Source organism: Lipotes vexillifer, unplaced genomic scaffold (assembly GCF_000442215.2).
Source record: "Lipotes vexillifer unplaced genomic scaffold, Lipotes_vexillifer_v1.1 scaffold916, whole genome shotgun sequence".
In the NCBI taxonomy this organism is placed as follows: Eukaryota; Metazoa; Chordata; class Mammalia; order Artiodactyla; family Lipotidae; genus Lipotes; species Lipotes vexillifer.
The window spans coordinates 2858504-2882281 of NW_006798383.1; the positions used below are offsets into that span (position 1 = coordinate 2858504).

At 45.1% G+C, this 23778-nt stretch overlaps 1 protein-coding gene and 1 non-coding gene across 4 annotated transcripts in view; both read left to right on the forward strand.

The window, feature by feature from the left end:
• SUFU (SUFU negative regulator of hedgehog signaling) overlaps positions 1–23778 on the forward strand; it is a 105156-nt gene that overhangs the window by 3786 nt on the left and 77592 nt on the right. For all 3 annotated transcript variants that reach the window (XM_007470411.1, XM_007470409.1, XM_007470410.1), the window contains exon 2: positions 912–1046. In XM_007470411.1, coding sequence (XP_007470473.1) covers positions 912–1046 — 135 coding nt within the window. The remainder of the gene's footprint in view (positions 1–911; positions 1047–23778) is intronic.
• TRNAE-UUC (transfer RNA glutamic acid (anticodon UUC)) lies at positions 20645–20716 on the forward strand. Its single transcript has one exon. It is a non-coding gene; the product is annotated as a tRNA-Glu (tRNA).

The window sequence follows — 23778 nt, forward strand, 5'->3', positions numbered from 1 at the left end:
GGATGAATCTCTTCCTCAACTGCCTCTCTGTTGGAATTATGGGGGAAGTCTAATGTGGTTCTCAGAGGCCCGAAATCATTTAATGTTCCAGCTCTACCTTAGAGGCAGCTGTGTCCTGGGATCATCTTCCAGATGCAAGAGCTCATAGGGCTCTCAGCCTGGCTCCTGCTTCATTTCTCTGCAGAGCCGAGCTAGCCTAAGTTTGGCCTTTGTCACTTCCATGATAAAAGACCAGCTTTGGTCTGGGGGGTGCGGGCTGGGGTCTGGAGGCATTGGGTCTGTTTAGAACAAACTGTAATTAACATAGGGCACGATATAGTCTTTCAGGAATTAGCTGTCTAAGAGGCAGGAGTGGAGCTGAGCCTCTGCTTCCAGTAACAATGCCCATTGGGGATGATCAGGATGGTCTTTCAACAGAGGCCAATTGATTGACTGATGTGCTTCTTGCCTTGAAGCTTGGCATGTTTATAGGCACCGTGGAAGAGAGATAATCCCTGCCAATCCCACTTGGGATTGGTAATTTGAACCAGGAGGAAGCCAAAGCGTCAACCAATCAGTCTGTTTTATTTCTTTTTTTTTTTTGAATTTTTGAATTTAATTCAAAATACTTTTTTATACAGCAGGTTCTTATTAGTTATCCATTTTATACATATTAATAAGTCTGTTTTATTTCTGAAGGAGGTTCTACCTGTTGGAGATAGGAGAAAGGAGCCTCTTGTGCTTATGGAATTGGGCTGCCTCCAGCTGCCCATCCTTTGGTCTTATCCTGGAGAGGTGTGGCCTCCCTTTAGTTATCTTTTACCCCAGGTTCCTCTAGGATGGGGTCTTTAGGTTTGTAAGGTAGAGCCCCTCAACTTCACATTGTCTGCTTTCAGGCTCACACTGACACTCCTGTGTTTTGTCTTTTGCAGGTTGGGTGGCCCAGACCCCTTGGACTATGTTAGCATGTACAGGAATGTGGGGAGCCCTTCGGCCAACATCCCCGAGCACTGGCACTACATCAGCTTTGGCCTGAGTGATCTCTATGGCGACAACAGAGTCCATGAGTGAGTGTGTACACTTGCCCTTCCATCTCCCTGTTCCTTAGCCTTGAGCCTTATTCCTGAGGTTTTCCTGAGCAGGGATGATAATGTCATAGTCCCTTGAGATTGGCATTTCTCACATGGAACATCTGGGTTTCTGCCTTCTGCCTGTACCTCCTTGTGCCAAGGTGGTCCAGGTCATCACCTGAGCTCTGCTCATCTGGTGCAGGAAAGTGTTGGTGAGCAAGAGTTCCAAAACCATTAGGTTTTTCCAAGCTTTTTCTGATGTTTGAGCTCAAATGACAGGCAGCACAGCTATAACCCAGATGTTGGGTTGATTCCTCTAGGTCTACTTCCTTTTTTCCCCTCTATCTTATAATGAAAAATTTTAAACAAGAAACAACACTGAAAGAATTTTACAGCGAACACTCATGTACCACTACCTAGATTCTACCATTAACATTTTATTCTACTTGCTTTATCATGACTATATCCATCTCTATCCCTCTGTCGATCTTACCTACTTCCTTTTAACCTGCAGTTATCTGTGCTCAGATCAGCTGCAGTACACTTTTTTTTTTTGTACATTTATTTATTTCTGGCCGTGTTGGGTCTTCGTTTCTGTGCGTGGGCTTTCTCTAGTTGCAGCAAGCAGGGGCTACTCTTCGTTGTGGTGCAGGAGCTTCTCATTGCAGTGGCTTCTCTTGTTGCGGAGCCTGGGCTCTAGGCACGCAGGCTTCAGTAGTTGTGGCTCACAGGCTCAGTAGTTGTGGCACACAGGCTTAGTTGCTCCACTGCATATGGGATCTCCCCGGACCAGGGCTTGAACCCTTGTCCCCTGCATTGGTAGGTGGATTCTTAAGCACTGCACCACCAGGGAAGTCCCTGCAGTACATTTTTTGTCCTAGTCTTTCTTCCATTTGCTGCCCTGTAATACTTCTAATTCCTACCTGCCTGCCCTACTTCCCTCCATAATCACTGAATTTAAACACATTTTAATATTAAGTTAAACATTGTCAGTTGAAAAAATAGCCACAGTAATAATAAAAGCTAACAGTTAAGCATTGATTATGAGACAGGTACTCTTCTAATCACTTTATATATATATGTATTAACTAATTTTATTTTCACCACAACCCTAAAATACTGGTAGGTACTAATATTTGCCCCATTTTACAGTTGAGGAAAGTGAGATGCAAAGAGATTCTGTAATTTGCTTAAGGTCACACAGATTGGAAGTGGTGGAGCCAGGATTCTAACACAGGCAGTCTGGCTCCAGAGTCCATACTCTTTTTTAAAAAATTAATTAATTAAGGCTGTGTTGGGTTTTCACTGCTGGGCATGGGCTTTTTCTAGTTGTGGTGAGCAGGGTGTACTCTTCGTTGTAGTGTGCAGGCTTCTCATTGTGGTGGCTTCTCTTGTTGAGGAGCATGGGCTCTAGGCACGTGGGCTTCAGTAATTGTGGCATGCAGCCTCAGTAGTTGTGGCTCGCAGGCTCTAGAGCACAGGCTCAGTAGTTGTGGCACAGGGGCTTAGTTGCTCCATGGCATGTGGGATCTTCCTGGACCAGGAATGTCCCCTCCATTGGCAGGCAGATTCTTAACCACTGCGCCACCAGGGAAGTCCATGATTTCTCTTTCTATTATGTCCTTTTCTGTTTTTTGTTTTGCATACTATCTTTTTTTTGCCTCTTATACCATCTTTTTGGTATCTTGGTGGTGGCTGCTTAGCGTGTGTAGATTGAAAGAGTAGCAGGGCTCTTCCTACCTTGCCTCAGCATTAAGAGGTTGATTCTGGAGATGATGATGCTATGATGAGGAAGAAGATGCTAATAGTCTTTTTTTTTTTTTTTTTTTTTTTTTTTTTTTTTTTTTTACTATCTTTCATCATCCTGTCAAATGCATTACAATCTTATCAGGTTCTTTTGTTATGTCTGTTTTATACATGGGGAAACTGAGTCCCTTGAGGGGTTAAATGAATTGTCTAAAGTCATGCCTGTAGGCTGTAAAAGAGCTAGGATTGAATTGAGCTGTTCAGAGTCTGAGCTCTTAACTCCTAGGCTGTACCACCGCTCTGATCACAGGCCCAACCCAACTTCCTCTTTTCTCTTGTTAAGCTTGGAGGCCCAGGCCCCATCCCCTCACTGATCATGTGTCAGCAGCAATTCCTGGGCCTGCCTTTATAGCCTTCCAAACATATCCATTGCAATGTCAGCCGAAGGCTTTGGGAACAGGGAATTAATCTTGCCTGAATCAAGACCCTGCATTGCATTATTAATAATGGAGATAGAATAGCAAACAGATGCAGGGAGTAGAGGGACTGTGCTGGACTTTAATTTATATTTTTAATAAGAACCTGCAGAGGATATTTAGTGCAGCTAGCCTGTACCTTTTTATTGACAGATTTATTCCAGTTAAAAGAATACTGTTTTCTATGTGGCCTAAAGAATCTTACAGTCTACCTGCTTATGAGGTATGAGTCTAAGGCCCAAATGACATGAAGAACATAATTGAGGAAGTCCCATATTTCAGAAAGGGCAACCTCTGAATTTGAAAAAGGGCCTTTCTTTGTTTAGCAGTACCCTCATATATGTGTGTCATTTCTATGTGATAAAACACTTTGATATTCAGATGTCATTCATGACAATAGTGAGACCTTCATTTGGGCTTTCACCCCACACTCGAGCCTAGTATTTTCTGGTATTAAAACCTGCCACTAGAAGGATGTGGAAGGAATGTTCTTGGATATTTACCCAGTTCTGGTCTATGTTGCAGAAGTCAAAAGTACCTTTGTAATTGGCCTTGTGCTGGTGTGACTGGTCTCTTCTCGATCCTGGTAAGTTTCTTGAAGAAAAGTTTGCTTTTCCAAACATTTCATGTGGTGAGCCCTCTTTAAAGCTGATTCATTGATTCTCATATAATTTAGGGCTTGAAACTGAGGTCAGAAAGATGAGTGCTCTATCACCCAGCTTAAGTGCTAAGAGGTGTTGAATTGGAATTATGGCACATGACTCTCTGGCAACATTCTTCTTACACTGCCTTTGACTTCTCATTCAGTGAAAACAAAGGGCAGAAGCCTTGGTTCATTTATTCAGCATTTACCAAGTGCTGAAGTCCTATTTTGTACCGGACACAGAGCACCATAATAGATGTCTTGGGGATAAGATGCCAAGACAAAATTCCTGTCTTAAGGAGCACATGTTGTAGAGGGAGGATAAATGTAAAGAGATAGTTACAGTACTGGGTAAATAAATGCTGCAAATCCATGATGTAGAACGTGTTCTGGGGGCACAGTGGAGCGAGTGACTTATAGTCAGGCTGCTGGATTGGAAGAAGCTCCGGGGGGAAGTGAAGTTTGAGAGGAGCCTTGTAGGAAGGGGCTGGGGTGAGATCTGCAGTCTGACACCTCTAGGGCACAAACATTCACTTTTGGAAAGGAGAGGAGCTTTCAAAATCTTCTAGCCCAGTATTTCCAAAATTTTTAGTGCTGCCTTCATAACCTTTGCCACCTGTAGTATATTACCTACTTTATGTTTTCTTTAAATTACCATCCCCTGATATAAATATATTCTTAAAAGTTAAATCAGGGCTTCCCTGGTGGCACAGTGGTTGAGAGTCCGCCTGCCGATGCAGGGGACACGGGTTTGTGCCCCGGTCCGGGAAGATCCCACATGCCGCGGAGTGGCTGGGCCCGTGAGCCATGGCCGCTGAGCCTGCGTGTCCGGAGGCTGTGCTCCGCAACGGGAGAGGCCACAACAGTGAGAGGCCCACGTACCGCAAAAAAAAAAAAAAAGTTAAATCACTACCGTTTATGGAAACCAATATCACTTGCTGTAATTTAAAGGTAGTTATGGAAGTAAACACAGTGATAACAAAGCAATATTATTAAATTCTAGCTTAATACAGTGGCCTGTCACAGAAGATTCTAAGCCTGAGGCCAGCTTTCTCTTTGTTCAAGAGGTTAGTAAGTACAAGCGAGGTATTAAAAAAGACATGCTAACACCATATAGAACCTGGCCCTAGCTATGATTAAAAAAATTGAAAGACAGTTGAGAAGGGAATTTTTTTTAAAGTATGATTCAGTATTATTTCTTGTCACAGACAAATGGGAAACACTAATCTAGTCCATCTCCCTTAAATTGGGCAGTTTAGAAAGTACAGTAGCCTGCCAAAGGCCATACAGCAAGTTAATGAGAGCAGCAGGGTCTCCTAACATCTAAAATGTTCTATGCTAGATAAACAACAAGGTCCTACTGTATAGCACAGGGAACTATATTCAATATCCTGTAATAAACCATAGTGGAAAAGAATATGAAAAAAGAACATATATATATAAAACCGAATCACTTTGCTGTACACCAGAAACTAATAACACAACAATGTAAGTCAACTATACTTCAATTTTTAAAAAGTGTAAAAAATAAAAATAAAACGTTCTATGCTTTCTTTCAGTGTACAGGGCATTGTTTGTCTTTAAGGTAATAATATAAGCAAACTTTTTGTTTTTAGTTTCTTTTTTGTTTTTTTTTGTGGTACGTGGGCCTTTCACTGTTGTGGCCTCTCCCGTTGCGGAGCACAGGCTCCGGACGCGCAGGCTCAGCGGCCATGGCACACGGGCCCAGCCGCTCCATTGCATGTGGGATCTTCCTGGACCGAGGCACGAACCCGTGTCCCCTGCATCGGCAGGCGGACTCTCAACCACTGCGCCACCAGGGAAGCCCTCTTTTTAGTTTTTACTATATTGCAGGTTAGTGCTAAGTTCTTTTTTTTTTTTAACGTCTTTATTGGAGTATAATTGCTTTACAATGTTGTGTTAGTTTCTGCTGTATAACAAAGTGAATCAGCTATACATACACATATATCCCCATTTTTCCTCCCTCTTGTGTCTCCTTCCCACCCTCCCTATCCCATCCCTCTAGGTGGTCACAAACCACCGAGCTGATCTCCCTGTGCTATGCGGCTGCTTCCCACTAGCTATCTGTTTTACATTTGGTAGTGTGTATATGTCCATACCACTCTCTCACTTCATCCAACCTTACCCTTCCCCCTCCCTGTGTCCTCAAGTCCATTCTCTACATCTGCGTCTTTATTCCTGTCCTGAGTGCTAAGTTCTTTATATAAAATGATCACTTTGTATTATCCTCATAGTAATTCTATGACATAAGGAATTCTTATTACCTCTTGCTCATAGATATAGAAATTTAGGCTTAGAGAACTTACTGCACAGGTGGTAAACTGACCGTCAGTTCTAGCAACCCCAAAGCCTATATTCTTAGCTACTGTTCTGTATTGCCTTTCCATTTTAATCAGTCAGCAGCATTTATGAAATGCCTACTGTGTACTTCTTCCCATTAAGATCTTTCTTTATCCTCACAGCTTGTTGAGGACAGGGACAGGCAGAAGCCTAGGGGTCCCCTGCGTTTCTTCTTGCTCCTGGCAGGCTTGCTTCAGCGAGCAGAAGGGGAGCAGCCCCACCCTTGTAGCCCGGAGAGGGGAGAAGAGTGAGCTGACTGGATGAGCCTTGGTTTGGCCAGTTCCATCCAAGTTCTTTCCCTGTTCACAGTCACTAAAGGAAATAGGACAAGAGAGCACTTGTTTGGATTAAAGGTTCTTAAGAGGCTGTTTCTAAAGTTGGAGAGATGGAGCAAGTTGCAGGTCAGGGCAGCCACACGGGAGATCAACGTGCTTTTCTAGGAACCCTAAGGCCACCGCCAACTGACTTCAGCAGCAGAGACTGTCCTGGTGCTCTTCCCCCCAGCTTGGGAGGTGTGAGACAGCTGAGCTTCAGCTGCCAAGTGCTTGTCGGAAGACTGCAGCTCTGGCCCTTCCCTTTGTGGCCAGGCAGCTGTGGACTGGAATGTGCGGATTTGCAGAGCTGTGGAAGAGGGGGGCTTCAGTGCCACTCTCCGTGAGGATTTCGGGCTGTCCCCGGTCCTGCCAGCAGCCCTGGCTAGCCCCAAACTACAGGGGGCCTAACCAAGGCACAGGAGGCTGGCTAGTTGCAGAGTGTGTTTGTGATCTCAGGCAGACTTCCCTGGTGGGATTCCACTGTGCAGGTCATCCGCTGTATGCGCCGGGCTGGCTCCAAAGACAGTCTTTGTGTGGTGTTGGCCTGCAGGCTGGCAGCTCCACAGGGTAGAGCCCACACCTCAGCTCTACCTCCATGGTCGATCTGGGCTCTGCCCCACAAACGCTGGCCTCTTGGCAGGTATGTCCACGGAGTGTAGAGTAGTTCTTGCTCCCTTGGGGCCTGGAACTGCTGCTGACTGGCTTCCCATGGCTGCCTCTGCTGGGCTGATGGATAACCTCTTTTTCCCTTTGGGTTTCTCCCATCTGGGCTCTGCACTAAATGAGTTATTTATTAAAACACTGGATACAGATTAACTTTTCCACTTGTTTTTTTTTTTTTTGCTGTACGTGGGCCTCTCACTACTGTGGCCTCTCCCGTTGCGGAGCACAGGCTCCGGACGCGCAGGCTCAGCGGCCATGGCTCACGGGCCCAGCTGCTCCGCGGCACGTGGGATCTTCCCGGACCGGGGCACGAACCCGTGTCCCCTGCATCGGCAGGGAGACTCTCAACCACTGCGCCACCAGGGAAGCCCCCACTTGTTGTTTTGTGTGGCCTTGGTCCCCTGCAGTTGGGAATTGCTAATTTGCCTTCCTCAAAACTTGGTTGGCAGGAACTTTTTAACGTGCCATTTCATTCCCTGGGGTTTCCAGTTGAGATTCTGCCTTTGCCATAACATACCTGCCTGGGAGTGTGGTCTCTCCTCTAGTTGGCCTTTGCTTTCTTTCCAAAGTTCTCCGGAGACTGACAAGTGGAATTCCTCTCTGAGCCACCCGCAGATGGCAGGTCCCAGCCCTCTCCCTAGCTGGGCACAGCAGGCCGAGGAAGAGTTTTGTAGGTTCACTGGAAGGCAGGCCTCCCTGAAGCTTTGGTCCCTCCCTCTGTCTTTCATCTCAGAGGTGTTTAGTTTCAGGATGATTGTGCGAATTGGTGGTGCTCTCTGCTACGGACAGGGGGCCTGGCCTACCTAGAAAGAGTGGGGCACCCTTGGTCTTGGCCTGGGGTAGGAATAAGGGCCAGCAGTGGGGATAGAGCTCTCCCTGAGACTGAAACCACCACTCTGGGCTGGATTTCAGGCCCCAAATCTCTGAATTTTGAAATGTTGAGAATTCCTTTTCTTTTGTAACCACAGGAAGACCTGAGGCACTGTGGGGTTCCTAGCAGATCTGTGTGGGTGTGTGGCTTCATCCTTTGTAAAGCATTTCATTTGCAGCATGGATTCTCTCTTCCTCCGTGGTGTAGAGATGCTAAATTCTCCGATTCAAGGAGTCCTTCAGCAGTAAGGGGTCAGTTGGGAAGAGATTCCTTGAGCTGGCCCAGTCAAACTGACTTAAAAGTTTGAGAGACCTGATTATTCAGGAGTGACTGCCAGGCTGTCAGCATTGGGAGAGTTCCTCCTCTTCCTGCAGAGAGAGGCAGAAACTTGGAAGCCTTTATGGGTTTGATGTGATCAGATCTCTCAGCCCCAGGATTCTTCCCTGCCATCCCACCCTTTTAGACTCCCATCTTCCCATGCATGCTGGTCCTCACACCTGCTGTGTTCTGGGTCTGGGTTTGCCAGCATCTCCTTTGCCCAGCATTCTGACTCAGAGGTCCTGACTCAGGACTTTGGCCTTTGGCTCCTAAATTCATTCCTCTGTCCTGCCTTTGAGGTCTCCCAGTCAACTATGTTTCCTGTTTCAGTAGCTCCGTTCTGATGTCTGGTCCTAGGAAGTGTGTGGAGAGGTCTTGTCCTCTCTGACCTGAGCCCCATGGGAATAGTCTCCTCACCCCTGCACATACTTTCGAAGCTCGCTAACCTGCTGCCGAGCTCTCCACAGAGCACCAGGCTGCGCGGCACACCCCACCAGCAGAGCTATATTGAGTCCCAGTACAGGCAGAACGCTGGAGAAGGTGATATGTTTGGGTGGGGGACAATGAGAAGTCATACCGAGCTTCTATCCTTGAAAAAACCCAAGATCTGCTTGATAAGAGATGGCAGAGTCCCTGGGAAAGAAGGCGACAGTGAGGATTGGGGCTGGAAGCAACTTTAGGCTTTGCCTGACTTCTGTGACTTATGGCTGTCTCCCCTCACCCTGTGGTCCTCAGTGCTTCATTAAAACATGTAATAATAATTACAGACGACTTGTAGCTCTTACTGTGTGCAAGGCACTATTCTAAGTGTTTTATATAAATTCATTTCATCCTTACAACAGCTCCATGGGGTAGATATTATTAATCTTATTTTATAAGGAAACTGAGGCACAGAGATGTTAAGGAAATAATCACCCAGCCAGGGAATGCTGGAGCTGGGCTATCAACCTGGGTAGTCTGGCTCCAACAGTCCTCACCCTTCCCTTCCTCTACCTGTGTGGGCGTGTGGAGGAAGGTCCCCCCTTGGACCTCTGTTACTATCGTGTGCCTCAGTTCAAAGGTATCTTGGATTAATGGAGTGTGAATAGTTAAGCAGGAAGAGCTTTATAGGGGAAATGTTGAGCTGGGTGTTGAAGTAACTTTGTAGAGAAGAAAGAGTTCTGTCGGGTAATGGCAAGAGGGTAGGTGATAGGATCCTGTGTCAAATTCAAGTCAAGGCTTCTGCAGCCTTACTGTGGTCATTTTTAGTAAGTTGCCAGGAAAGTCTGCTCTTACGAGCACAAAGGTGATGCTTCTGGCTTGGATGTCAAGTTCACATGGTCATGCTTCCTGTGTGGTCAAGGATCTGCCCAGCATTCCCACAACCCAGAGCATATGTTGCCCAGAATGTGTGGGCTATCTGATAATTCTCTCTGGGGAGGAGGTATAGAAATGAGGAACACTTCAAAGCTGGAAGTACCCATACCTTCTAGCTGAGGTGTCTGCAGGGCCAACATGGGAAGGATTTTTATTCTGAAATAAAGTTGTCTTGTCACCCTGCAGAGTGACATAACCAGCAGAGGATATATTTTTCCTCTGTCCTTATATCGATGCAGACTGCCACATCATTTTTTAAAACATTTTAATTCCTGTATAGTAGGTCCCCTACATATGAACGAGTTCCACTCCGAGAGCACATTCATAAGTCCAATTTGTTTTTAAGCCCAACAAAGTTGGCCTAGGTACCAAACTTTTACAGACAACACCAGACACGTGAACTAACTTACGTGATCAGACATGCAAACTCACGTTCGCATCTTAGAAAGTTCACAACTTGAAGGTTCGTATGTAGGGGACTTACTGTAATGTTTTTTTTTAATTAATAGGCTTTATATTTTAGAGCAGTTTTAGGTTTATAGAAAATTGAACAGACAGCCCAAAGAGTTCTCATATACCCTTTCTCTCCTCTTCTTATAGTTTCCCTTGTTACTAATTCCCTTGCATTAGTGGTATATTAGTTACAATTGATGATCCAGTATGGTACATTATTACTAGCTAATGCCTTCTAGTTTACATTATGGTTCACTCTTTTTTTTTTTTTTTTTTTTTTTTTTTTTTGCGGTACGCGGGCCTCTCACTGTTGTGGCCTCTCCCGTTGCGGAGCACAGGCTCCGGACACGCAGGCTCAGCGGCCATGGCTCACGGGCCCAGCCGCTCCGCGGCATGTGGGATCTTCCCAGACCAGGGCACGAGCCCGTGTCCCCTGCATCGGCAGGCAGACTCTCAACCACTGCGCCACCAGGGAAGCCCTTGAAGACACATTTGAACTGAGACTTCAGTGACAAGGTGGCAGCCAGGGCTGTCATGTCTTGCAACTCTAGGGGCACCATTCATATTATTCAGTGCAGTTTGTGCTCCCTGGAGTTGTACAATGCTCTGGTCACCCAACTGTGTGAAGATTGTAGGCAGTGAAAATTGTTAGTTCAGAGGCCCTGACGTAGGAAGGACCTTGAGGTGTTCAAGGTACAGAAAGAAGGCCAATATGCTTGGGGCTTGGTAAGAAGAGGACAGCGGAGCAGGATGAGGTTGGTGAATTTGAAGACAATACAAAGAACGTGACATTCAACAAATTATCTGTTATCTGTTGACTGATGAGGGAAGCAAAGGGATGATATTATGGGGGCAGGAGTGGGGTTTTAGGAAACCTTTCTGGTAATTTGGGAACTCAGCATTGGTGTGAAGGCAAGAGAACAGAGTTGAGTGATGGTTTTATTTCCCTAAAAAGAAAACAGCAAAGTGGCTCAAAGGAAATACCATTAAGATATTTGAGTCTAACTTTGGCAGTGACTAAGAGGAAAGCTCATTGCTTTTTAATACTGTCTTATCTTGTTTGTCATTGAACGTCTCAGCCTAATTATCTTTTTGGACAGAAATGGGAATATTATTATCATTTAGCATTTGCTCAACTGTGACATGATGTGCCCGTGTACAGAACACACAATAAGTACAATCCTTGCTCTTGGGGAACTGAGATGCCGAAAAAGATTTGTTTCTTCCCATTCCCATCTTTCAGGTGTCTCGATCTGGGGTGGCCGACTTCCCAGAGTCCTAGAGGCTAGTGGGTGGACAGAAAGTCCTTGGGCAGGATGCCCTGGCTCTTGGGTCTGTAAGAAGCCCTCAGGCTGTACACCTGTGTGCAGACAGCACCTCACTTCCCAAATCAGACTGTGATCTTGCCGCCATTGGCCTAGCCTGTCTTTTTTTTTTTTTTTAAAAAAAAGATCTTTGTATAGATGCTGCTTTAGCCCAAAGCCAAGAGTGGGGGCTGTCATAGTGATGCCAAGAAACTCAAGCACCAGGTTCTTCCTTGGCCCAGAATTCCTATAGAGTACGGGGCAGGCTTGGAATCCCTCTGGGGACTGACCTTTGGGTTCTTTGGTGGTGGATGGGAGTAGAGGAAAGAAGGTACAGTCGGTCTCCAGTAGGGGAGGGTGATCAGCTTTCACCATTCTGCAGAGAAAACGTCTGCTGCTCTTAGCTTGGTGCTTTTCTTAGATTCAGTTCTCAGTCTGGGAAGCTCTTTGCTCACTGAAAGCCCAGGATAGAGTTAAGCCACCCTAAGTTTTGGGAGACAGGTAGTTTGTTTAGCTCGGTTCTCAGCTAAATCAGTCCTGGGAGCTACTGTTTTTAAACTTGAGGAATGCTGTGGGAACATGGTACTTGGCTCCCAGCAAGGGATCTCAGGAAACATCTACTTGAGTAGGCAAATGCATTCCACGAGTCTGGTTGTAGTAGAAAGAGTATCTGCTACTCAGAGTTAAAACTCAAAGGTGCCTGCCTCGCATTGTAGCCTCATGAGAATCCCAGCTCAGTGTGAGGGTGCAGAGTCTCAACTGATACGGTTTTTCTCTTTCTTTCTTTCTTTTTTTCCCTTCCTTTAAGATTGTGCAAAATTAATATAATATAGCTGGAAGTGTTTTAAAAACCTTCACTATCAGAATATTACCATATAAACATACTGGAAAAGAATTTTACAAAGTTTTATTACCTCGAATAGTACTTGTGTACTCACCAAACACCATTTCAAAACGGCTCATGGAGTGTCAGTAATTGTGAATTGTTCAAAATAAAAACATAATCTTTGCAAATGTTTATTTTGTAATTGTTTACTGAATTCTGTTGTAATGGCTGTCACTCAAAGCATGGAAGCAGTCAGGAAGAATCTTGGGCCTGGTTTGAGGGATCCAAGGTCAGGAACTTGGGCAAAGCTGGAAGATCTGGGCAGCTCTTGAAGGATGGGGCTGATTAAGCTGCAGAGTCTAGAGGGTAGGGAAGCTAGAGGCATCTGCTGTTGTTCTCAGGGAGAAATGATGAGCAGGACTGCTTCTCCTGAGCACTGAGCAAGGGAAGGATGAATACTGGCTTCTCTGTTTGGGTACTTGCTGGTGCTGGACACTGTGCCATCCATTAAAAGCCTCCCAACTGCCCTATGAAGCAAATATTCTTCTCTCAGTTTAATAGGTGAGGAGACACCAGGGCACATGGAAATTAACTTGCCCAGGTGTCAGCTAGCAAGTGGTGGAGCTGGGCTTTGTGTCAGCTCAGGTGACCTCCACTGCCCGTATGCTTGCCTATGTCACTGGACTCTTCTCTAGCATCTTATTAGGACCCTAGGGTAGTACAGTTTTATGCAATTTCTTCCATAAGTCCACCCTGGGACCTCCAGAGGGTTCAAAGAGCCCAAGAGCCCAAGACTAAGAATCTCTTGTGTCTCCCTTCCTCACTTCCCAGCTTCCCTGCACTGCTGGGCTGGCTCACCACTCTGCTTAAGCCCTTCAGCTCATAACCTTGGGCTGGCATTTGCCTCCTTATCCCTTGACCAGTATTATGAATCTTGTAAAACTTTGCCTCTTTTCTCAGATTTAGTCTAGTTAGTAAATATTTTAGTCTCACTCTGTTCCCTTGTTCAGCAAAAAGCCTTCACTAAGCACTTTGCCAGTCACTGGTGGTGCAAAAAGGGGCAAATCCAGTCCTAATGGGAGAGCTAGGAAGGCAGTTACAGTACAGCAAGGAGGGTCCTGTGACGGTGGTTTGCATAGGAGTAAGGACGAGTGGTAGGTGCCCTATATTGGTCAGGGTCTCAACAAGAAAGAGTTTGGTACCTTCAAAGTAGGATAACTGGGGGAGGGTTTGTTTATAAAGGAAGGGCACCATAGAGGATAGTGCACTGATGCAGGGCTAGTGGTTGGCTTGGCTGCTGCTCTCCTAGCACTGAAGGGACCAGAGGAGGGAGTGAGATTTGAGAACCTAGAAGGAAAGAGTTGTGTAGAGTGTCCCTCCTCAGAGTGACCTTTAGCACTAACCTTCAGTCGAGGAGCATGGCCAGCCTCAGGTAGTCTCAAAGGGAGGGAGCCCTGATCTCTGTCTCCTTCCTCCCTCTGATTTCCTTTAGGGCTTCCACTGGCTGAACCCAAGTGGAAGCCAGAAGGCTCAGAAGCCCCACAGAGGTCAGCCTTAAAGGGCAGAGAGCAAGGTGGGTGTGTTGGTTTTCTATTGCCACAATACAAATTACCATAAATTTAGTAGGTCAAAACAGCACACATAATCTCACATCTCCTCTGGGTCAGGGGTCCAGGTGTAGCTGAGCTGAGTGTTCTGCTTAGGGTCTCACAAGGCTGCAATCAGTGTCAGCTGGCCTGCATTCTCATCTGAGGCTCCATTGGGGAAGTATCTAGTACTTGCAAACTCCCTCAGGTTATTGGCAGAATTTCTTTCCTCGCAAGAGTCCTGGAAAGTTCTTCAGAGCCAGCAATGGTGATAGCAACTGCTAGCAAGACATGGTCTTCCATAATGTAACATAATCATAAGAGTGATATTCTATCACCTAGCCATGTTCTGTTGGTTAAAAGCAAGTCCCAGGTCCTACCTGCATTCAAGGAGGGGGGATTCCGGGACTCCCCTGGTGGTCCAGCAGTTAAGACCCCGCACTCCCAATGCAGGGGGCCCGGGTTCGATCCCTGGTCAGGGAACTAGATCCCACATGCCGCAATTAAAGATCCCGCACGCTGCAACGAAGATCCCGCGTGCCGCGACTAAGACCGGTGCAGCGAAATAAATAAATAAATACTTGAAAAAAAAAATGGAGGGGGGATTCCACAAAGGCATGAACACAGGAGGCAGAGGTCGTGGAGGCCACCTCAGGATCTGTCTGCCACGGTGGGGATGGACCTAGAAGAGCAAACCGAAGATACTCAGCACAGGTACCCAGCTCAGAGAAGGTAACACCTGAGCCTTCCTGAAGATGAGCAGAGGGCAGAGAAAAAGGGAACAACCTGTGCAGAGTCTCAGAGGTGAGGAAATCATTAGTGTGTCAGGGATCTGCCAGTCATTCATTCACTGTGAGGCCGAGGAGGTGAGGGGGACCCAGTTCCCGGTGGTCTTGTTGAGAAGTCTGCACTTTACCCTGAAGGTTTGGAGTAGGGGTGGGCGTTGGAGGATTTTTTAGCAGGGAAGAGGTACATCATATCCCATTTTGAGAACATCAGAGTGAAGAACTGAATAGGGCAGGAGGCAGGAGATCAGTGAGGAAGAGCAGTGTTGGCCATCCAAGTGTAGGATGAAGGGAGTATAAGCAACATATTATAATAACTTTAGATGAAATATGACCTTTAGAAATTGTAAATCACTCTGTTGTACACCTGAAACTTACATACTACTGTACATTGACTCTACCTTAGGGGGAAAAAAAGGCCAACCCATGGTGTGGCAGTGAGGATGGAGAGAAGAGAACAGATTTGAGAGCTGCTGAGGAGGGAGGAGGAAGTGTCAACAGACCTCAGTGACTGCCAGCCTGGCTGCACAGGAGGACAGGGAGGGCTGGAGGATGACTCCTGGGATTCTGGCTTAGTGGCTGTACTAGTTTCCTATTGCTGCCATAACAAATTACCACATTTATTATCTTACAGTTCTGGAGGTCAGATGTCTGACATGGGTCTCACTGGGCTAAAATCAAGGTGTCAGCTGGGCTATATTCCGTTTCCTTTACCAGCTTTTAGGGGCTACATGCCTTCCTTGGCTCATGCCCCGTCTTCCGGTTTCAAAACTGGCAATGCAGGCCAAGTCCTCATGTCACATCTCTTTGACCTACTCTTCTGCCTCTCCCTTCCACTGTTAAGGACTCGTACGGTTACCTTGAGCTCACCCAGATATCGTCTAGCATCTCAATATCCTTAATCACATCCGCAAAGTCCCTTTTGCCACGTAAGGTAACATATACAGGTTCCACAGATTAGAATGTGTATATCTGGGGAGCCATTATACAGGCTACCACAGTAGTACTCGTCTTCAGTTAGAGAGAGATGGAGAAGGACCACGTTTGGGGAGATACTGAGTTCAGATTAGTATGTACTGAGTTTGCGGTGTCTGGGTTTGGTCCTTTGCTTGGGGATAGATTTGGGAATCCTCAACACAGACCTGGTGCTGGAAACCATTTTATGAGGTTACCTGGGGAAACTATGCGTGGTAAGGAGGTGGCAGGAGCTGAGCCCTGAGAAAGCGGGACTCTGGCTTTTGTCCCTCTTTCTTCACCTAGAAAGTCCCCTAGGGGACAGATAGAGGCCATGCATGGGGAAATGCTCACATTCTGTTTTCCCTAGTGAAGTGGTTTCCAGTGGTACCCTCTGTTTGCCAGGCAGCTCTTTATTCTCTGCATGGGTGTAAGGGGCAGAGTAGTGGCCAATCCCAGGGCGTCATGGGGCTTGGGCCAGCGCTGAGGGCCTTGGAGCAGACTGACCGTCTCAAGAAACTTGGTGCAAATAGTAAAGGCAGCTGGTGCTCCAGGCATGTGCTGGAGTTTGGATATATGGTCCTTGCACTTGCTTGGTGTTGCCCTGGGAGGCAGAGAGCTTGTGGAGAAGAGATAGGCAGCCTCCTGTGCCGAGCCGCAGAGCTACTGGAGGTCTTCGTTTCAGTTATTTCTGTAATCGCTGGGTCCAGCTGGGGATGTGTGTGTGCACTTGGAGGGAGGACACCAAAGGAAAAGCTTTTCTGTCTATTCCCCTGGGACGGGACCTAGAGGCTCCATTCTTCTGGGAGAGAATATCCAACTCAGTAAAGCAAGGAACAAAGCCTGATCCCAAGGAGGAGGGCTGGTTGGAAGGGAAGACCAACCCCAGGATAAAGGCCTGTTTTTACCCAGTTCTCCAGCCAGCCTGGAACCAGGGGGTAGGGGAGGAGGGACAACAGGAGCTTTTTTTTTTTTTTTGCGGTACGCGGGCCTCTCACTGTTGTGGCCTCTCCCGTTGTGGAGCACAGGCTCCGGACACGCAGGCTCAGCAGCCATGGCTCATGGGCCCAGCCACTCCGCGGCATGTGGGATCTTCCCAGACCGGGGCACGAACCCATGTCCCCCTGCATCGGCAGGCAGACTGTCAACTACTGCGCCACCAGGGAAGCCCAACAGGAGCTTTTGTAGGGAATGAAATGACATCAGTCTTGATTCTGGAATTGGACTGGGCTGGCCTCCTGTGCCATATGTCTCCAGAGGGAAATGGTCCCCTCTTCCTTTTCTTCTGATACCAGCACTGAGCTTGAGACTGAGCCACAGTCTGTAGACCTGACTTCAGAGGTACCACCTTCACAAGGTCAGTGGCATTCTTAGCTGGCCCAGCGTTTCTTGCTTCAGAAGTATCCAGGCCACCCCTAGAAAAAGTGGGCACTGACCACAGGACTCTCCTGTCATACCATGAGTGTCCAGTATGGACACTTAGCCAACAGGTTCTGTGAGAAGCCTGGCAGTCTAGATGGGCAGATACAGTAGTGAACAAGACACAGTCCTGCCCTTGTGGGGTTTACAGTCTTGACTGGAGGGTATAAATGGTAGAAAACTTGGAAAATACAAAGAAGTTTGAAAAAGAAAAATTGTATTGTGATAACCACTATAATATTCAATAACTTTATTGCATTTTCTTCCTTTTTCTCGTATATTTTTACATTGTGTGTGTCAAATATTTTGGATCACACATTATAGTAAGTTTTGTTTCATGCTTTTCTATTTTTATTTTTATTTTTTAATTTTTTTTAATTTATTTTTTTTTTAGCGGTATGTAGGCCTCTCACTGTTGTGGCGTCTCCCGTTGCAGAGCACAGGCTCCGGACGCGCAGGCTCAGCGGCCATGGCTCACGGGCCCTCCCGTTCCGCGGCATGTGGGATCTTCCTGGACCGGGGCACGAACCCTTGTCCCCTGCATCGGCAGGCGGACTCTCAACCACTGCGCCACCAGGGAAGCCCTCATGCTTTTTTAAAACCATTTGTTTCGGGCTTCCCTGGTGGCGCAGTGGTTGAGAGTCCGCCTGCTGATGCAGGGGACACGGGTTCGTGCTCTGATCCGGGAAGATCCCACATGCCGCGGAGCGGCTGGGCCCGTGAGCCATGGCCGCTGAGCCTGCGCGTCCGGAGCCTGTGCTCTGCAACGGGAGACGCCACAACAGTTTGAGGCCCGCATAACGGAAAAAAAAAAACCAAAAAAACAACAAAAAAAATTTGTTTCTAGTAAAATACACATAACATGAAATTTATCATTTTAATCATTTTTGATGTATTTAGTGGAATTATTATTACCACCATCCATCTCCAGAACTTTTTCAACTTCTCAAACTGAAACTCTATACCCATTAAACAATAACATCCCATTCGCCTCTTCCCATAGCCCCTGGCAACCACCATTCTATCTTCTGCCTCTCTGAATTAGACTACTCTAGGGACCTCATGTGAGTGGAATCATATAATGTTTGTTCTTTTGTGACTAGCTTACTTCACTTAGCATAATGTCTTCAAGGCTCATTCATGTTGTAGCATGTGTCAGAATTTCCTTCCTTTTTAAGGCTAAATAATTTTCCATTGTATGTATATAGCACATTTTTTTTAATCCATTCATTCGTTGATGGACATTTGGGTTATTTTCACCTTTAGGCTATTGAATAAAGCTGCTGTGAACATGGGTGTATAAAATCTGTTCAAGTACCTGCTTTCATTTCTTTCGGTTATATACCCAGAAGTGGAATTGCTAAATCATCTGATAAATCTGTGTTTAATCTTTAATCTATGTTTTTTTTTTTTTTGAGAAACCACTATACTGTTTTCCACAGTGGCGGCACCATTTTGTATTCCCACAAGTAATGCACAAAGGTTCCAATTTCATGACCATTTAAAAAAGTTATTTATATTTTTATCTTATAGTTAGCAGTAGGTGAACAGCAAACAATAGAGGATATAGAGTGGGGTTCTGACTTATACTTCCTGTTCCTCCTTACCAGTTAGAGGTGGAAAACCCTTTGCCTCTCAAAACTCAGGGATTAGTCCTCCTGCTTTCACGAAGTCTCATTTTGGGCTTCCCTGGTGGCGCAGTGGTTGAGAATCTGCCTGCCAATGCAGAGGACACGGCTTCGAGCCCTGGTCTGGGAAGGTCCCACATGCCACGGAGCAACTAGGCCCGTGAGCCACACTACTGAGCCTGCGTGTCTGGAGCTTGTGCTCCGCAACAAGAGAGGCCACGACAGTGAGAGGCCCGCGCACCATGATGAAGAGTGGCCCCTGCTCGCCGCAACTAGAGAAAGCCCTCGCACAGAAACGAAGACCCAACACAGCCAAAAATAAATAAATAAATAAATAAATAAATAAATAAATAAAATTAAAAAAAAAAGAAAAAGAAAATAAACTTGTTAAAAAAAAAAAGAAGTCTCATTTTTAATGACCGTGTAATGTCCCACCACACAATGCACCAGAACTGATAATACCCCTACTTGTAGAACATTTAGATTGTTTCTAAATGTTTTATAAATACCACAGAATATATTTACAGAAAAGGCTTTTTCCAAACACAAGAGAGAAAAGCTGCTACCCGTCATATATACATAAAATAAGGAATTGGCTCATGTAATTATGGAGGCTGGTAAGTCCAAAATCTATAGAGCCAATGTTACTAGGTCCATTACAATCAGTATGGATTTTTACTTTAATAGGTTATAATTTGTTAATACCATTTGTTTCGATGCTCAAATTGTCCTAGATTTGGCCATTGGGAGCCCTTCAGTTTGGCTTCTCTCTACTTTTGACATGTTCCCATCATTCTTCAAGTACTTACTTACCTTCTGGCACAACAAAAAGTTCCAGGCTCATTTCGTGCTTTCCCAACCCTAGATTCAGCCATTTCTCCAGTGAGCTCTGGTCTCTTTTAATGGCAGATGGTATTTAGGCACCAAAATCTGAGTGCTGGGAGTTATCATTGCTTTTGAGGTGTCACTTAGTGGAGAGAGCTAGGAAATACACATACATATATCACGCCCACACCCACATCTTTATCTATTTCTATATCTATCCCTATATTAAATACCATATTGATACCTCTAATTCCAAAATTATACCTATGAGGCTCATTCTGTCCATCCTTTTTTATGTATTTCTAACTTTGACATGTTTACCACTTTTTAACATTTCTGACAATGAGAGAAACCTGGCTCTCATTATCCACAGTACATTTACACAGAAGGTAGTTTCCAAATTACCAACTCATAACACTGCAAAAAGTAAACCTACTAACCAGGGTTCAGTATTTTACTGTTCTTTTTGCCTTTAGCCTGATGACATATGGTCAACATACTGTGTACATAAGGTACTTGGGTGGCTTCTTTTTTTCCCCTCTTCATTGTGGTTATATTGTTCATCTGAAGTATAGTTAAGTTCACTAATTTATGTTTGCATTACATTTAGCATTTTCCTCCATCCTTGTTTATATTGAGTATGTGAAAGCATTATCATTGATCCAAAAACATGTATATTCAGAGAAATGTCATACACTCATACATCCCACACCACACAGTACTTTCCACCTGATTCCCTCCTATTGCTATTGTCTGTAGATAACCAATCTTACTTCTGATTTATCCTTCCTGTGTTGCTTTTTGCAGAAATGAGCAGGTACATGTACATTTTCCTGTCTTCCCTTTTCTCTTCCTCAAAAGGTGGCATGCTATAGTACTCGTTTGTTGTTTTTACTTAACAGTTTCCATATCAGTTTGTAGAGCTCTTCCTCATTCTTTCTTATATCTGCATAGTACTCTTTGGACCGCTCTCCTATGAATGGGCATTTAGTTGCTTCCAATATTTGGGGATCACAAATTCTTAGAGTGGGATGGCTGGGTCAGAAGGTAGACAGTATGATGGGAGTTCCCTGGTGGTCTAGTGGTTAGGATTCTGGGCTTTCACTGCCGTGGCCCAGGTTCAATCCCTGGTCAGGGAACTGAGATCCTGCAAGCTGTGCAGCATGTCCAAAAAAAAGGTAAACAATATGTAATTTTGTTAGGTGTTGCTAACTTCCCCTCCAAAGAGGTTGTACTAATTTGTATTCCCACCAGCAACATATGAAAATACCTTTTTCACAGCCTCATCAATAGAATGTAATGTCATACTTTAAAATTTTTGCCAGTCTGATAAGTTTTTTGTTTTTTTAATTTGCTTTTGAGTTGCAGATGAGTGAGATTGACCATCTTGTTGTATGCTTAAGGGGAATATATCTATAGCTATAGTTTGTGAATTTTTTTTACTATTAGTTCTTTGGGGTTTTTTCCCTTCAGGTTTTAAAAACAGCTTTATTGAGATAAAATTCACGTACCATACAGTGTGTGGTTAGTGTTTTTTAGTATACGGTTTAGTGGCTTTTAGTATATTCAAGAGTTTTATAACCATCATAAAGTGTACGGTTTAGTGTTTTTTAGTAGATTCAAGAGTTGTGTAACCATCACCATAAACTAATTTTAGAACTTTTTTTATCACCCTCAAAAGAAACCCCACACCCATTAGCAGTGACTCTGCATTTGTCTTTAGTCCTCATCCTGAGGCAGTCACTGATCTACTTTCTGTTCCTATAGATTTGCCTATTCTTGACATTTTATGTAATATAAATATATAATATATTACAAATTATATTATTTATCATATCACATACATGGATTCATACAACATATGGTCTTTTGTAACTGCCTTCTTTCACTTAGTGTGATATAATGCTTATAGTGTTCCAGGTGGTTTCCGAATATTTAATCCTCACAACAACTCTGAAATAGTTACTGTTACTGTTATTATCCCCATTTTATAGATGAGAAAACTGAGGCATGGAGAGGTTAAATATTTTGCCTGAGGTCACACAGCAATAAGAAGATGGGCTTTGGAGTCAGGCAGACCTCAAGTCTGAAGTCCACCACTTGCTTACTGGATGACTTATAGAACATTACTTAAACTCTCTCGTGTCTTTTTCTCATATGTTAGTTAAATGAGGATAACAATGGCTGAGTCACAGGGTTGTTGGAGAATTAAATAATATGGCATCAGAAAAGTGCTTAGTACAAGGCCTCAAACTTAGTAGGTATTCAGTTAATTGTAGTGGTTATTAGTAGATAGAGCCAGGTAAAGGCCTGGCGTACTTGACATGGTTGGCCCTGCTTCCCCTAGCATTTAGGTGTATCTGAGATGCCAGCTTTTTTTTTTTTTTTTTGGATATAATTCACATACCATGAGATTCACCCTTTTAAAGTGTACAATTCAGTGCTTTTTAGTATATTCACAAGGTTGTGCAATCATCACAATTATTTAATTCCAGAACATTTCCCATCACTCCAAAAAGAATCTCTATACCCTTTAGCAGTCATTCCCCATTCTCTCCTTCTCCAACCTCTGGCAACCACTAGTCTTTCTGTCTCTACGGAGTTGTCTGTTCTGGACATTTCATATAAATGGAATCATAAAATATGTGGTCTTTTGTATCTGGCTTCATTCACTTAGCATAATGTTTCCAGGGTTCACCCATGTTATAGCAAATAATCAGTACAGCATTCCTTTTTACTGCCAAATAATGATCCATTGTATGGATATACTATGTTTTGTTTTTCCGTTTATATGTTGATGACATTTTGGTTGCCTCCACTTTTTGGTTATTATGAATAATGCTACTGTGAACACTAGTGTACAAGTTTTTGTGTGAAAAATGTTTTTGGTTCTCTTGGGTATATACCTAGGAGAGGAACAGCTGTGTCATATGGTGTATTTAACTTTCTGAAGAACTGCCAAACTGTTTTCCAAAGCAGCTCTGCCATTTTACTTCCCACCAGCAAAGTGTGAGTGTTCCAATTTCTCTACATCCTTGTCAACATTTGTTACTGTCTGTCATTTATTTTGGCCATCCTAGAGGGTATGAAGTGGCACCTCATTGTAGTTTTGATTTGAATTTTCCTAATAATTAATGGTGTTGAGCATGAGATGCCAACTTTTAGGTCAGCTTTTTCTGCTTACCCACACTCTAGAAAGTCTCTCCCAGGTTCCTATTTGTCTGATTGGTACCTTCTTAATCAGGTGCTTTGGGGGAGACCTTTGGGCAGTTTCCAGTGGTTGCACAACTATGTCAGGATTCAAGGCACACATTTTTCCTGTTGGCAGGTTTAATGTTACTCTTGAGGCTGGCACAGCCATTGCCTAGCCTCACTAAACTGCTGGGACAAAGCCAGCTTCTCCCTTGAGCACCTCAGTGAGCAGGATCAGAAGTTCTTGAGCTGGAAACAATCTTGAGAGGCCGTCTCATCCATCCTTCTGCAACAAGACAGTTAGAACCCCTCCCTGCCAGATTGCGGGGGGGGGGGATCTGTAGTATATTCCTTTAAGAATCTCTGTAGGAAGAAATTCCACTGGGCCCCTTTACCACCAGCCAGTATTTTAGCAGCCTTCGGTGTTAGAAAGATTCTTTGCTCTGACCGAGATCCCACCTTCTGCAGCACGTGCCGATTTCCTCTCATGCTTTCCTTTCTTGGAGGATGCGCGAGACAGCCGCTCTCCAGGAGGGGCTTCATCGTCTGGTCAGATAAATCTGCTTTGGCTGGAGAAGCCCTCACTTGAGGGAATGCAGACCAGGCCAGGCCTCTCCAGGGGACCTTAAAGACGGAATGACCTTGTCACTGGGCTATTGCCTGAGCAATCTGCTTTGAAGAAGAGGCCTTCGGACAGGCTCCAGGTTGTGTGTTTATCCTGAGGCTGGGCCATTCCAAACTCATGTTTCAGAGTTTAGAGGTTGCATCCAGCCAGCCTGGTGGGTGGTAATCAAACGCAGGTGGAGACCATCTGGCCAGACCTGTCCGTCTCAGCCAGTCAAGTGAGGGCCGGCCTGCCCACCGCAGAGCTGGCCCAGAAAGCACCCCGTGTGGAGGCAGATGGTGTAGAAATGCGTGTGCGTGCATGCACACCCATGCACGCGTGTGCGTGTGTGCACAGCCCTGTTGAGAGAGGCGGTGCTGCTTGGATGCATGTGGCTACCCTCTC